General features: G+C 46.2%; 1 protein-coding gene and 1 non-coding gene across 4 annotated transcripts; both read left to right on the top strand.

Moving 5' to 3' along the window:
- Positions 1–7,240: 7,240 nt before the first annotated feature.
- On the top strand, positions 7,241–11,156 carry LOC125508733 (cytochrome P450 714C2). 3 transcript variants are annotated; one of them, XM_048673524.2, is made up of 7 exons: positions 7,241–7,541; positions 7,883–8,028; positions 8,147–8,520; positions 9,077–9,303; positions 9,468–9,715; positions 10,031–10,394; positions 10,607–11,156. In XM_048673524.2, exons 3-7 carry the CDS (start codon positions 8,214–8,216, stop codon positions 11,012–11,014), a joined length of 1,554 nt encoding a protein of 517 aa, XP_048529481.1. In that variant the 5' UTR covers positions 7,241–7,541; positions 7,883–8,028; positions 8,147–8,213; the 3' UTR covers positions 11,015–11,156. The 3 variants fall into 3 exon arrangements, with proteins under 3 accessions (XP_048529481.1, XP_048529479.1, XP_048529480.1); XM_048673522.2 differs by having other exon boundaries at positions 7,247–7,541; positions 10,589–11,156; XM_048673523.2 differs by lacking the exon at positions 7,241–7,541 and having other exon boundaries at positions 7,870–8,028; positions 10,589–11,156.
- A 113-nt stretch (positions 11,157–11,269) lies between these two features.
- TRNAL-CAA (transfer RNA leucine (anticodon CAA)) lies at positions 11,270–11,353 on the top strand. The gene has a single exon. It is a non-coding gene; the product is annotated as a tRNA-Leu (tRNA).
- The last annotated feature ends 2,106 nt before the right edge of the window (positions 11,354–13,459 follow it).

The following is a 13,459-nucleotide window of genomic DNA, read 5'->3' as shown; positions in this document are numbered from 1 at the left end:
TTTTCTCTCATTTTACCCTTTGTGTTCTTCGTGTTCTTCGCAGGATTCCGCTCCTTTCGTGAAAGATCGGGCGATAGGGTTCCTACCCTACATCATTATCTGTTGGAGTACTATTGATACATGTAACTGAATTTTAATGGAGTAGCTCTACTGTAAAAACTTGCTACTTGTTCTACTGCTATAGCTACTGGAGTACTCCTACTGATATAGTACATCTTATTCTTCAGAGTACAAACAATTTACAGTAAACAATCTACTCCAGCACTACAACAGTAGAACAACAGGAACAAGCAGCACTCCAGCATGAACTAGGAGTACAAGAAGTAGAACAACATCAACAAATAGTACTTCAGCAGACACTTGCATAACAATAGGAAGAAATACTACTTGAATACTCCTTTAAAAATTCAGAAACTTTTTATCATAACGTGTCAGAAAATGTTCTAGGATCCTGTGTATCTTGCTGAAACCGTACGGTACGTCCATTTGTTGTAACAACAGACAGTGGGAGACACGTATTGTATGTAACCCGCTTTGCTTTCGAAGGATGAATGGCATGACTCGTCCTCCTACTTGGGATCAACGATCCGACCTATTCATTTTTTTATTAGCGTCGGCGCAGACACGAGATGGATGCGCGCGCTCGCCTTCTTCTCCCTCCGGGCCCGCTGATCGATGGCACATTGCCCTCCATCCAACAGCAACCCTCGTCCGCCTCCTTCGTCGCCGACGCCGTCGCCCATTTTTCCGGCGACTCTACCAGCTGCCGGCGCCGCAACATCCGCTCAGCAACGCCGCCACCTCCCACGTCACCCGCCACCGCCGTCTTGCCGCCGGGGAGCCGGCTGCTTCCCACCCCCTGACACAGCCGCGACCGCGACCAAGAAGCCGCCTCACCGCCCCGGCCAGATCCTTACCGGCACGCTCGTCGAACGTCGGCCCGCTCTTCGGACGCCGGCAGGGCAGCTAGCTGGTCCATGCGCGCCGCGACTCCCTTCGTCGTCCGTCTCCTTCATCGACGCCCGCAAACTGTTCGATAGTTTGACAAGGTACAAAATGGATTCCACCGACGAGTTCCTTTTTCACAATTTCCTTTGCGACTCCGACGATTCGTCGTTCGGTGACCAGGAGGAGATATTGGCTGCCGTGTTGGTCCATCACCACCTCAACAGCCAGTGGCCGTTGTTTCATGGCTCCATTCCGGGCCACTTTCCGGCGTTGAATCGCAACCGAGAGAGCGGACATTTCCTTCTTTAGAAAGACTACTTTGATACAACAAATCTGTTGTTCAAACATCAAAAATTCTACCGTCGTTTCCGTATGAATAGGCATCTTTTCAACCGTATTAGAGAGGGGGTGGTCGGCTACGATGACTATTTCGAGTGCAAAGAGGATGCCGTTGGCAAGATTGGTTTCTCCTCTTATCAGAAATGCACTGCCGCCATCCGAATGCTTGCATACGGAGTGCCCGGTGATCTCATTGACGAGTACGTCCGTATGAGTGAGTCTACATGCCTAGAGTCTCTGTATAAGTTCTGCAAGGCTGTTATTGCTGTGTTTGGCCCTGAGTACTTGAGAGAGCCAACTCCTGAAGATACAACCCATTTATTGGTGATGAATGCTAGCAGGGGCTTCCCAGGGATGCTTGGCAGTATAGACTATATGCACTGGGAGTGGAAGAATTGCCCTTCTGCTTGGCAAGGGCAGTATAAGGGCCATGTCAGGGCTTGTACTATCATACTAAAGGCCGCGGCGTCTCAAGATCTCTGGATCTGTCACTCTTTCTTTGGCATGGCCGGATCACACAATGATATCAACGTGCTTCAGCGCTCGCCGGTGTTTGCTAGGCTTGCCGAAGGCAACAGCCCACCGATAAACTTTACTATCAACGGCCACAACTACGACAAAGGATACTACTTGGGTGACAGTACCTATCGTCAGTGGACCGCTATTGTCAAGACAATTCCCAACCCTGTCGGAGAGAAAAGGAAAAGATTTTCCCAAGAGCAAGAGAGTGCTAGGAAGGATGTCGAGCGTGTCTTTGGTGTTTTGCAATCTCGATGGGGCATCGTTCGGTATCCTGCTAATACTTGAAGCACGTAGAAACTGTGGGAGGTGATGACTGCTTGTGTGATCATGCACAATATGATCGTAGAAGATGAGCGTCCGGAACGTCTGTACGATCAAGGGTTTCAGTTTTAGGGTGAGAATGTTGTGTCTGAGCATGGAGGAGCGGCAACGTTTGAACAGTTCATCCAATTTCATCCTGACATGCGTGATTGGAAAACTCGCGTGCAACTGCAAAATGATTTGGTTGAGTATATGTGGGCTCATGTTGGCAACCAATAGATGTATCTTCTTTATTCGGCTTGCAAAACTATGGGAGACGTTTTTATTTTTATTCGGCTTGTAAAACTATGCTATTTTATTCGGTTCAAACTATGTTATTTGACTATATGTTTAAATGCAAAATCAATGCAAAAATGAGCTATTTGTTGAAATAAGGCGGCCAATCGGCCACGCCGGCACATATGGGTCGGCGCGTTAGGCGTGCTGTCGACCCATATCTAAAACAGGGCGGACGCCAGGCGGGCGGCCGAACCAGACGGACAAAAGCGGACAAAATCGCCGTCCGTTTGGGTCGGCCCGTTGGAGTTGCTCTTAAGGCTCTGAGCCAATCCATTTGGTCCACTTGTGTTCGTTTGGGTCCATGGACCAATCACATCCACCAAACCGCAAATAGTATGTGTGTTTGTTCAGGTACATTTTTACCTTAAATTTGGGTTCGATTTGCGTCCATAAATACGAGACGGAGGCACCGCTCGTTAGCTCGGTGCGCCTCGGGTCCATGCGTGGGCAGTCCAACTACTGCCCATCGTCCTATTAAATAGCACGCGTGCGGCTGGGCCTGCACATCAGCCAGACAATATAGTCCACACCCGTCCTTTTTAATGCCGATGTAGGGGGGCGGCCAGTCCAATCCACTTCTTCTCCCCAGTCTCCGTCTTCTCTTTTCGCCCATCCTCCCGAGAAACCAGTCCTAGCTGTCGCCATGGGGGTTCAGCAAGCTCTGCGGCAAAGCACAACCACGAGGCTAGCTCGTCGTCTGGGCGCCGGACGGCTAACTTCACCATTGCGCCGCGGCTGGCATGCCAGCGGCTCTACCTCCCTGTCCACCAATTCAGATATTTTTGGCAGCATCACATCTCGGCATCGTGGTTGGACGTAAATCTGCCACACGGTTGGCACCTCAACCGCGACATGTGCTAGTGTCGGCGGTGTCGCAATCGGACTGCGCGCGGATGGTGGAGATCCGCCACCGTCGGGCTGAACTCTTACCCAAGCTCCGCCGCCACCCAGACTACACAGTGGACTTGGCCAACTAGGACGCTTGGTTTGCCACTGAGCCCGCCGCCCGCCGCCAACAGAGCTTGGGTGTGACGGTTGCACGCGCTCCACCGCTGGTGGTGGTGAAGGAGGAAGACCGGGAGGAGGAGGTCTATCTCGTGGCGCTCGAAGAGGCCAACAGGTGGGACTACGAGGAGTTGGATCTTCAGGTGGCCAGGACTTGCGCATGCACTGGCAGATTCGACGGCCGCCGTGAAGGCCAACATGCCCCCACCGCCACCAGCATCTGGCGCGAGTTTCCATTTCTTCATTTGAAATCTGGGCTCTTCTATATACGACTTATTGTTTTTAGCTTTATTCTATAGTATTCCATTTCAATTTTTTTCCCTAAACTTTTCAAAAAAATCCTAGATATTTTGAATTGTTTATTGACACAAATAAAGTAAGGAAAAACCTATGAAAGAAGTTCAATGTTGACCTTGGACATATAAAAGTTCCGAATCAAATCTCTTTAGAAAGAGAATCTTTTGTCTCATGGTAACCTGCTCTAGTCTCCTTCAGAAATTTTTGTTATTGGCTTAGTCATACACTTCACATGTTTCTAGCTATTCACATGGCATCATCGAATGATACAAGTCTTGGATAGCGTGCAGTGTTGGTCGCGGACGAGCATTGTGCTAGTCTACGTGTTGTGCACACCCGTTTGGCTGGGCACGGCCGACGAGTAGGCAGAGCAGCATGTCCTAGAAGCCGAGCGATGCGGCGGCGCTGACAGCCTACTAGCAGGCCTTCTCGTGGATGGAGGTGCCGACGTTCGTAGATCTGACCAATGAGGACGACAACGACAATTTCTAAGGCTATGGGTCTGCTTTTTTTTTTCAAAGTTTTTTTTCCATGTGTTTAAGTTTAAATTGTACGTGGACTTTCCTTGACGGTTTAGATATTAAGTTTATACTATTTTTTATGTTTTTTGGATCTTTTAACACCCAAGTCTGAAATGCGGGGCGCACCTACGTACCACAGCTAAAAACAGGTGTCGACGTTCAATGTTTACCTGACCGATTCAAACGGATAAAGAAACGAACCAAATCCATGTTTGTATGCTTTGGTGAGTTGGAGTTGGCGTGACTGAATGCCACTGAACCAAACACTGTCTGGTGTCATCGACATCTCTTCAGATAACAGGGGGACAAGATCCACTGAAGACGAACGCTATGGATGCATAGTTTAAAAACCTGAACCGAAAAGGTTGTCGGTTTAGGTTTTTATCGATCGGACCGCCGGTTCATCGATTTGATTATCGGTTTTTTAAGCAATAAAATAATATATGTTGAGTAATATATGTGTTAATATAGTGTGAACAAATGGTCAAATAAAATTATTTATATGTAGTGGACCACAAAGTAGCACAATCGAGTTGGTTATTGGACCTTGGGCAGGCCTCGCGTACTGCTGAAACATCCTGGGGTCGAATTCCACTTCTCCCAATTTCTATAAAAAAAATCTTGATTTTATCCGGTTCAATGACCTGGTTTTTTCAACGGTTTTCAAAAAACCGGCTGGTTCAACCTGTTTTCTTCATCTGATTGCATAGCAGTCTTATTAGCTTAAAAAACCAACTGAGGTCGCCGGTTTCGGTTTTTTTGATTCGGTCCGGTTTTTTAAACTATGCACGGATGGTTAGGATTAAAGCTAGCTGTTGTCTTCTTACTTCCTAGTTAGAGCAATTTTAATGGGGTGACCCATTTCGTCCGCCCGCATCTGTTCGGATCGACGTGGACAAAAGTGGCGGCTTAACGTGCTGACCCAAACTCAAATCGTGTCCGTTCGGCGTTCGCGCCGACCCGTCTTCGGCCCAAAATTGCGCCTGCAATGCGTTGGCGCGGACGCGCCGCGCGTCTCCTTGCCGTCCGCCGCGTCCCCACCTGGCGTCCGTCCAACCACCACGGTTAACATAATTTATGACGACCGCCCACCTTGGGCCCACGCGCCAGCGACGACAGTCGTCCTTTTTTAAGTCGGACGTGCTGCGGGGCCATCCTCATCCACTGCCACTCGCCCCCCGTCCCCATCTGGCCACCCCTGCCCCCACGCCGGCGACAACCCTAGCCACCGCCAGCATGGGCTTCTTCTCCGGCATCGACAGCAGCCGTAAGGGCAAGGCCCCCGCCCGCCATTCCCCCTCCCTCCCCGCCCTCCCCGCGCCGCCGCGCGCTCCCCGGCAGAGGCGGCGCATCAATGTGCCGTTGCACCAGGTCGAGTGGCACTGACACCACTGTGTGCCTTTGCCGTACCCCGATGTGACGCTGCCACATGACTGGCATTTGGATCCGGAGAGGATCCCTGTGTCGGCGGCGCCGCAGACGGCGAGGGCCCATGTGGAGGAGGTGCTGCGCCGACGGGCGTTGCTGGCGCCGGAGCAGCGCGCCGAACCGCACTACGCCGTCGACTCGCCCAATTGGGCTCGATGGTTCGCCGTCGAGCACGAGGAGGCGAGGCGACGCAACGTTCGCGGCGTCGACCGCAGCCTGCCACCGCCCGCGCTCGTTATCTTCGACGAGGACCAGGAGGCCGAGGCCACCTACCAGACGACCATTAAGGAGAGGAGGAGGAGCGGTAGAGGGAGGTGGATGAGGCGGCTTTCCAGGCTGCTATGGCGGAGGCCATGGCCCTCTCCGCGTCGGGCGACTGCGTCGTGCCGCCGGCGACCCCGCCGTCCTCGCCTAAAGCCGAGCCGGAGGAGTCGACCTACCTCGAGCGCTACTCCTGGATTGAAGTAGTGCGCGAGTGGGTCAGCGCTCCGCCGATCTGGCTCGGGACGACGAAGAAGCAGGAGGCGACCTACCTTGACCACTGGCGCCGCGTTCGGCTGGCCGAGGAGCGCCGGGAGGGCGAACGCCTGCAGATGCTCGAGCGTGAGGCCGAAGATGAGGCGCGCCAGGCCCAGGGAGCGGCGACACAGCCCGACATCGCCGCCCTCTGGAACACGGCGTTCCCTGGGCCGGCCCTGCGCCGACGCTAATCAACCTCACCGGCCCCGACGCAGACGCCGCCGCGAGGACGCCTAGTTTTTAGTCTTTTTATGTTAATTAATGTAATATGGACTTTCACGGGCCTTTGTGACCGGCTTTTAGAGCATCTCCAATAGCTTGTCTATATGGATGTCTATACTCGTTTTCCACGACGTGACCTAAAAACAGGCGTCCAACAGCTTGCCTATATGGTCGTTTAAATATACACATCCTCTATATCGACCTCGACAATGTCCACGCCTGGACAATGTGAAGGCGTTGTCTAAACTCAGCTGCAGTTATGATTTCTTCCTCTCCCCAGCGACAGCCCACCTGTCATGGTCCCTATATATAGACATTCTGATGCAAAACTGGACGTGTATATGAGAAAATCTTTTTAGACCATTGTCTATATAAATATATAGACATCCAAATATACACATGCTATTGGAGATGCTCTTATGTTTAATTAAATGCATATATTTATTTTTAAACAGTTTTGCTAAAGCACATCTAGATGTGTCCTAAGTATTGCACATGTAAGTCCCATGTCCTTGATTTTACATGAAGATCTGTGCAAACATTTTCTTTCCTCTTTTTTCTTTTCCCTTTCCTTCCTAGTTTGATTGAGCCACTTAGATGTGCCCTAGACAAACCCATTTTTAAAATGCTTATAAGACTTTTTTTTAACACGCCGACAAAATGGGTCGGGCCAGTGTTGGGCGCTCGCGTCGACCCAAATACAACGCCGGACGTTTGTGTTCGCTGGGCCGATCCAAACGGACAAAAAGCTAACAAAAGCGCCGTCCGTTTGGGTCGACCCGTTGGAGTTGCTCTTACTACTGTTTTATAAACTTCCCTGAGTTCTGTCTACCACTGCAAATTGAACTGGCCCTTAAAGCCATGGTGCTGGAATGAGAAAAGTAAAGAAAGGGAAACCTATTTGCATTAGAGGAATTTAGCTAGGGTTCTTCTCTCTCAAACCACGAACAGTCCAAATTCATCTACTCCCAGTGAGCCTAGATTAGCTGCGGAATATTCCTTCCTTTTCCCAGTGAGCCTAGATTCGCGGGTTGCGGCAAAGAGTAACGCTCTTTTTGCCGGCGGCGGCGGACCAACGTCAAGCACCACGCTCGTCCTTCCTCAATCCTTCGGAATCGTTCCTGTTTCTTAGTCCTACAGGTTAATCTCTTAAAAAACATACTTGCTTGTTTGATTTGGGGAATGGATCTAAATTTTTTGATCTGCTCTATCTCCAGTTTCAATCACGAGTCTTTTTTTCTTTTTGTTGAATTCGGGCCAGCGCTCCTTAGCCATAGCCTTTCATCATTTGGCTGTTAGCGTAATCATGGTCGATTAGTTTTATATAGTACTAATAATCATGCTCATGTATGAACGGTAACATGTGCAGGACTGATACTCTGCCGCCTGCAATAATAAAATACAGTGCATGAAAGTATCAGTCTACATCTTCTTGCAGCCTAGTACTATGATTACCTATTTATCTGAGACCTTGCAAGCAGGTTGAGCGTGTTAAGATTGTTCCACCAACCAGGGCTTCGCATCTCCTCACCCGCCGAAGAGTATTGTATTTAGAACCGAAATTGTTTTTGTGATGGGGGTGCTCTCTGCTCTGGTCATAGCAATCAGACAAAGCTTCTCTCTCAGGGTATGGCAAATCAAAATAACTATGGTCTTTGTTTTGCATTCTTTATTTATTTCTTCTAGAAAACTGGCACTGTCTTATCAGTGACTAATTTGTAGTTTTGCACTTTTCCTGTTCCCAGCTGCGCACCATGGACCACCCAGCAAATATGTATCTTCACATACTATGATCCTCTCTCTCTCCCCCTCATGATGATGATCCTCTCACCGCGGCAATGGCTACTGCTGCTACCTCCGGTCTTCCTCTCCACTCTTCTCTTCTCCTACCTGTACACCACCCTATGGCTAAGGCCGGAGAGGCTCAGGCAGAAGCTGAGAAGCCAAGGAGTGAAGGGTCCCAAGCCTTCTTTCCTCTTCGGAAACATACCGGAGATGAGGAGAATCCAGAAACTTGCCATGTCTGATCAAGAAGTGGGAGCAGGGTCTACAGATCGCTTCTCCTCAAATTATGTGGCCACTCTGTTCCCTTACTTCCTCCACTGGACCAGAGTTTATGGTATGTTGACAAACCTGTAGATAGTTTCAGTAAGGAATTTAGCTTCAATTTGTTTGGTTGCTGAATTCTAGTCTATTCGATGTTTAATAAATATATTTGTAACTTTTGTTATTAGAAGTGTTCATGTAGAAAGAGATATATATTTTTCTTGCACGGCAGAATTTGTGGGGGGTTCATGGGGAATGCACAATTATAATCACAAAAAAATTGAGGCCTTTTGTAGTTTCAAGATGAGTAGATGGTGCTAGATGCTAAAGCCAGTTATGTTCTTTGACGAGGACCTGATATCTCCTAAAATTTCGTAGTCGTTTCGATGATGCACTATATAGCGTGTCTCACCATATGTTGACTAATCTTCACTTTGAGCCATTAACTTGACATAAACTTTGCTTTTAAGAATATTTGTATTTAAGTTCTGCTTAAGTAGACATGTGTATTATTTTACTGTTATAAATCTTTGATTAGACAGCGGGATTTGGCCCGATAACATGGATAAATGGCCTCTGAGCTGCATATTTAAACCTTGCAAGTTGCCGTAAATTTGATGTTGTGCCAGGTTCCATCTACTTGTATGCTACTGGAAGCATACAAACTCTACATGTCATAGATCCTGACATGGTGAAGGAGCTGGCCAGTTGCAAGTCTTTGGATCTTGGAAAGCCTAGCTACTTGCAGAAAGAGCATGGACCTCTTCTTGGTATGGGAATTTTGACGGCGAATGGTGACCTATGGGTACACCAACGAAAGGTCATTGCACCTGAATTCTTCATGGACAAGGTTAAGGTAATTGTGCCTTCACCGTGAGTATTTTTCTTCAGACACGCCTTTTTTTAGGCAAAAATGCTTCAGACAGTGTTTTTTCATGGTGTTGTTCAACAATAATGCTTGCTTAAAAATGCTTACTACATGCACCATTAGACTAAACTTAATTGTGGAAATATCCACAGGGAATGGTTAATTTGATGATGGATGCTGCACTATCAATGTTGAATTCATGGGAAGAAAAGGTTGAGTCTGAAGGAGGCAGGGCAGAGATTGTAGTTGATGAGTTCTTGCGGAACTTCTCAGCTGATGTTATATCAAGAGCTTCTTTTGGAAGCAGTTTTGTCGAAGGCAAGGGGATATTTTACAAAATTCGCCAACTTCAGAAATTGATGGGGAAGCGAAGTATGCTTATTGGTGTTCCTGGAAGTAGGTATGTTCAATGTATTCATATCATCTTTATCTTTATATATGATGTATTTGACATCAACCCCAGAGGCTATTTCACATACTATGATGGCAGTGTTTGTTAGACAGATAGAAAACCTACATGATGGATATTTTGAACTAGTAACGGTATACTAACTGTAGTGTGTCGAAGTTGAGCGTCAGACTGTTGTTTTCTAGCCACTACTCCAATATGATTTGACACATGTTTTGCTTTTTAAAAAAGCAGTAGCATGATTTTTCATGTGTTGTCATCTAATAGAGAAGTACTTTTTTGTGATAATATGCTTGAAATAAACAGATATTTACCGACAAAGAGTAACAGAGAGATTTGGAACCTTGGGAGTTGCATCCGTAGCCTCATCTTGAACATAGCCGAGAAGCACGGGCATGATTCAGCAACCACACCAAATAAGTTTTTTCTGCACTCCATCATTGAGGGTTCTAAAGCCGCTTCCTTCTCTTCGTGCACACCCGAGGATTTCATCGTCGACAACTGCAAGAACATCTACTTCGCGGGACATGAGACAACCTCGAGCACTGCCGCGTGGTGCCTGATGCTTCTTGCAGCGCACCCTGAATGGCAGGACCGAGCTCGGGTGGAAGTCCTTGACGTTTGTCATGGAGAAGCATTAGACTTCGACAAGCTACGGAAGTTGAAAACGGTACGTATGATCAAGCCTCGCTCTTGTAAATGAGAGATTTTTTTTATTAACAAGATAAATACTAGCAAGTTTGGTCTGAATGAACATACATATTGCTGAGTAAACAAACCTCTGATAACTACTTGAATGCATATTTTTGCTTGCCTTTTGACTGACTTGTGCAAAGTGCTAAGACAAGCATAATGGTATTACAGCTAACGATGGTGATCCAGGAGACCCTCCGCCTGTACCCGCCAGCCTCCTTTGTCACGCGGGAAGCTCTGAAGGACCTGAACCTCGGCGGCATCGACATCCCGAAAGGCACCAACATCAGGGTCTCGATCATGCTGGCTCACCGGGACCCTTCGGCATGGGGCGCCGACTGCGACAAGTTTGATCCGGGAAGGTTTGCCGGAGGCATAGCACGCGCCTGCAAGCCCCACCACATGTACATGCCGTTCGGCGTGGGTCCCCGGACGTGCGCCGGCCAGAACCTCGCCATGGTTGAGGTGAAGGTCGTGCTGTCGCTGCTGCTGTCCAGGTTTGAGTTTGCACTCTCGCCGAGCTACGATCATCGACCCGTGTTCAGGCTGACCGTGGAGCCCGGGAGCGGCGTGCCGCTGATTCTTAGGAAGCTATGAAGTGATGGTCTGTTCATCGTTTCTGAGCTGTTGCTTGTTGTTTACTGTCGATTTCTGACAGGGAGGAACGGCTGGATGTTGACTGTAAACACTTTCTCAGTATGTTATTGCTGTGCATGAGAGTACCAATTCTTGTCACTTTGGACATGGTGCAAAATTTCCTCGTATCAAATATGGTACGTTCAAGAAGGCGTTGTTTTTGAAATCCTGCGATTCAGTGTATATATATTATTTATACGCTTCCACGGCAAACAAGTCAGGATGGCCGAGTGGTCTAAGGCGCCAGACTCAAGTTCTGGTCCTCTTACGAGGGCGTGGGTTCAAACCCCACTTCTGACAAAATAATATTTTGCATTTTCTTCTTCTTTGACGTTTAATTTTGCATTTCTTTTCCTTCCTTCGACTTCGATGTTTTATATTGCATATATTTCTTCCTTGCCAAACCCCACTTATGACAAACTAATATTTTTACATGTTTTTTCCTCTTTCTTGAACATTTTATATTGCCTATTCTCTTGTTTCCATTCATGCATGGACATATACTTTCACTAATGGTTTGCATTTTTCTTCTTTGATGTTTAGTTTTCCATTTCTTTTCCTTCCTTGTATGTCTTATATTCCATATATTTCTTCCTTGCCAAACTCCACTTATGACAAACTGATATTTTTACATGTTTTTTCTCTTTCTTGAACGTTTTATATTGCATATTCTCTTCCTTGTTTTCATTCACGCATGGCGTATACTTTCACTAACTAGTAAATGCGCACGTTCGTTGATATTTAGACAAAATAATATTTTGCATTTTCTTCTTCTTTGACGTTTAATTTTGCATTTCTTTTCCTTCCTTCGACTTCGATGTTTTATATTGCATATATTTCTTCCTTGCCAAACCCCACTTATGACAAACTAATATTTTTACATGTTTTTTCCTCTTTCTTGAACATTTTATATTGCCTATTCTCTTGTTTCCATTCATGCATGGACATATACTTTCACTAATGGTTTGCATTTTTCTTCTTTGATGTTTAGTTTTCCATTTCTTTTCCTTCCTTGGATGTCTTATATTCCATATATTTCTTCCTTGCCAAACTCCACTTATGACAAACTGATTTTTTTACATGTTTTTTCTCTTTCTTGAACGTTTTATATTGCATATTCTCTTCCTTGTTTTCATTCACGCATGGCGTATACTTTCACTAACTAGTAAATGCGCACGTTCGTTGATATTTAGGCAATATATTAATTGCACGTGGATATTAGGTATGCTATTATTTGTATGATAATTCTGTGATTAGTGCAATATTTGGTATGATATTAATTACACGTTAAACATGTTGAACGCTCGCCATTGGAGCAGTGTAGATCGTTGGATTGACCTAGTTTGATGGTTGAGATCAGTTGGATCTGCCCCTTTAGGTCTTTTTATATTGGTATAGATATAGATATAGATGTTTTCCCTTTTATATTGCAAATATTATTTTTATATACATCACTAGTACAAAGACTTATAGGCAGAAGTTATTTGTGGCGAGCCCCCAAAGAACCGGTATCTCAAAAAAATATCAGTGGTGTAGGAGAAAACAAGAAGGGGGCAATTATTCATGGTCAACAAGTCACAAGAAGAAGGGGGGATAAGAGAACAAGTAAGATGCGGCGAAAAAAGGATTGTCCTTCACTTGGCAGAGTATCTTTGTTGGTCTTCAAACATTCAGAAGGGGGCATATTTGGAGAGTTGGCTCAGGGGAGAAAATCAATATTTGGGAGGACCATTGGGTACCATCTAGCCCAATGAGAATGGTGCAAACTAGGAGAGGAAATATTTTACTGAGAAACTAATATTTCACTAATGACAAACTAATATTTTAACAAGTCACGAGAAGAAGGGGGGGATAAGAGAACAAGTAAGATGCGGGAAAAAAAGGATTGTCCTTCACTTGGCAGAGTATCTTTGCTGGTCTTCAAACATTCAGAAGGGGGCATATTTGGAGAGTTGGCTTAGGGGAGAAAATTAATATTAGGGAGGATCATTGGGTACCATCTAGTCCAATGAGAATGGTGCAAACTAGGAGAGGAAATATTTTACTGAGAAACTAATATTTCACTAATGACAAACTAATATTTTAACATGTTTTTCCTCTTTCTTGAACGTTTTATATTGCCTATTCTCTTCCTTGTTTCCATTCATGCATGGCGTAAAATTTCACTAATGTTTTGCATTTTTCTTCTTCTTTGACGTTTAGTTTTGCATTTCTTTTTCTTCCTTGGATGTTTTATATTGCATATATTTCTTCCTTGCCAAACTCCACTTATGACAAACTAATACTTTTTGATGTAGGGTGGAACCCTAATCGGCCGATCTTTCACGAAAGGAGCGGATCCCGCGAAGAACATGAGGGGATAACGAGGGAAACACAAGGGGAAACACAAGAGAAACACTAAACCGA

This window comes from Triticum urartu, chromosome 5A (genome assembly GCF_056163025.1).
Source record: "Triticum urartu cultivar PI428250 chromosome 5A, HENAU_Tu73, whole genome shotgun sequence".
NCBI classification, from domain to species: domain Eukaryota; kingdom Viridiplantae; phylum Streptophyta; class Magnoliopsida; order Poales; family Poaceae; genus Triticum; species Triticum urartu.
The sequence above is the reverse complement of the archived record's forward strand: the minus strand, read 5'-3'. Positions and strand labels throughout refer to the sequence as shown.

Bases quoted from the DNA above. Each gene is read 5' to 3' on its own strand.
- LOC125508733 (XM_048673522.2), top strand. From the start codon at position 8,214: ATGATGATGATCCTCTCACCGCGGCAATGGCTACTGCTGCTACCTCCG. The intron at 8,521-9,076 runs GTATGTTGACAA...ATGTTGTGCCAG, and splicing joins CCACTGGACCAGAGTTTATG to GTTCCATCTACTTGTATGCT. The intron at 9,716-10,030 runs GTATGTTCAATG...TGAAATAAACAG, and splicing joins ATTGGTGTTCCTGGAAGTAG to ATATTTACCGACAAAGAGTA.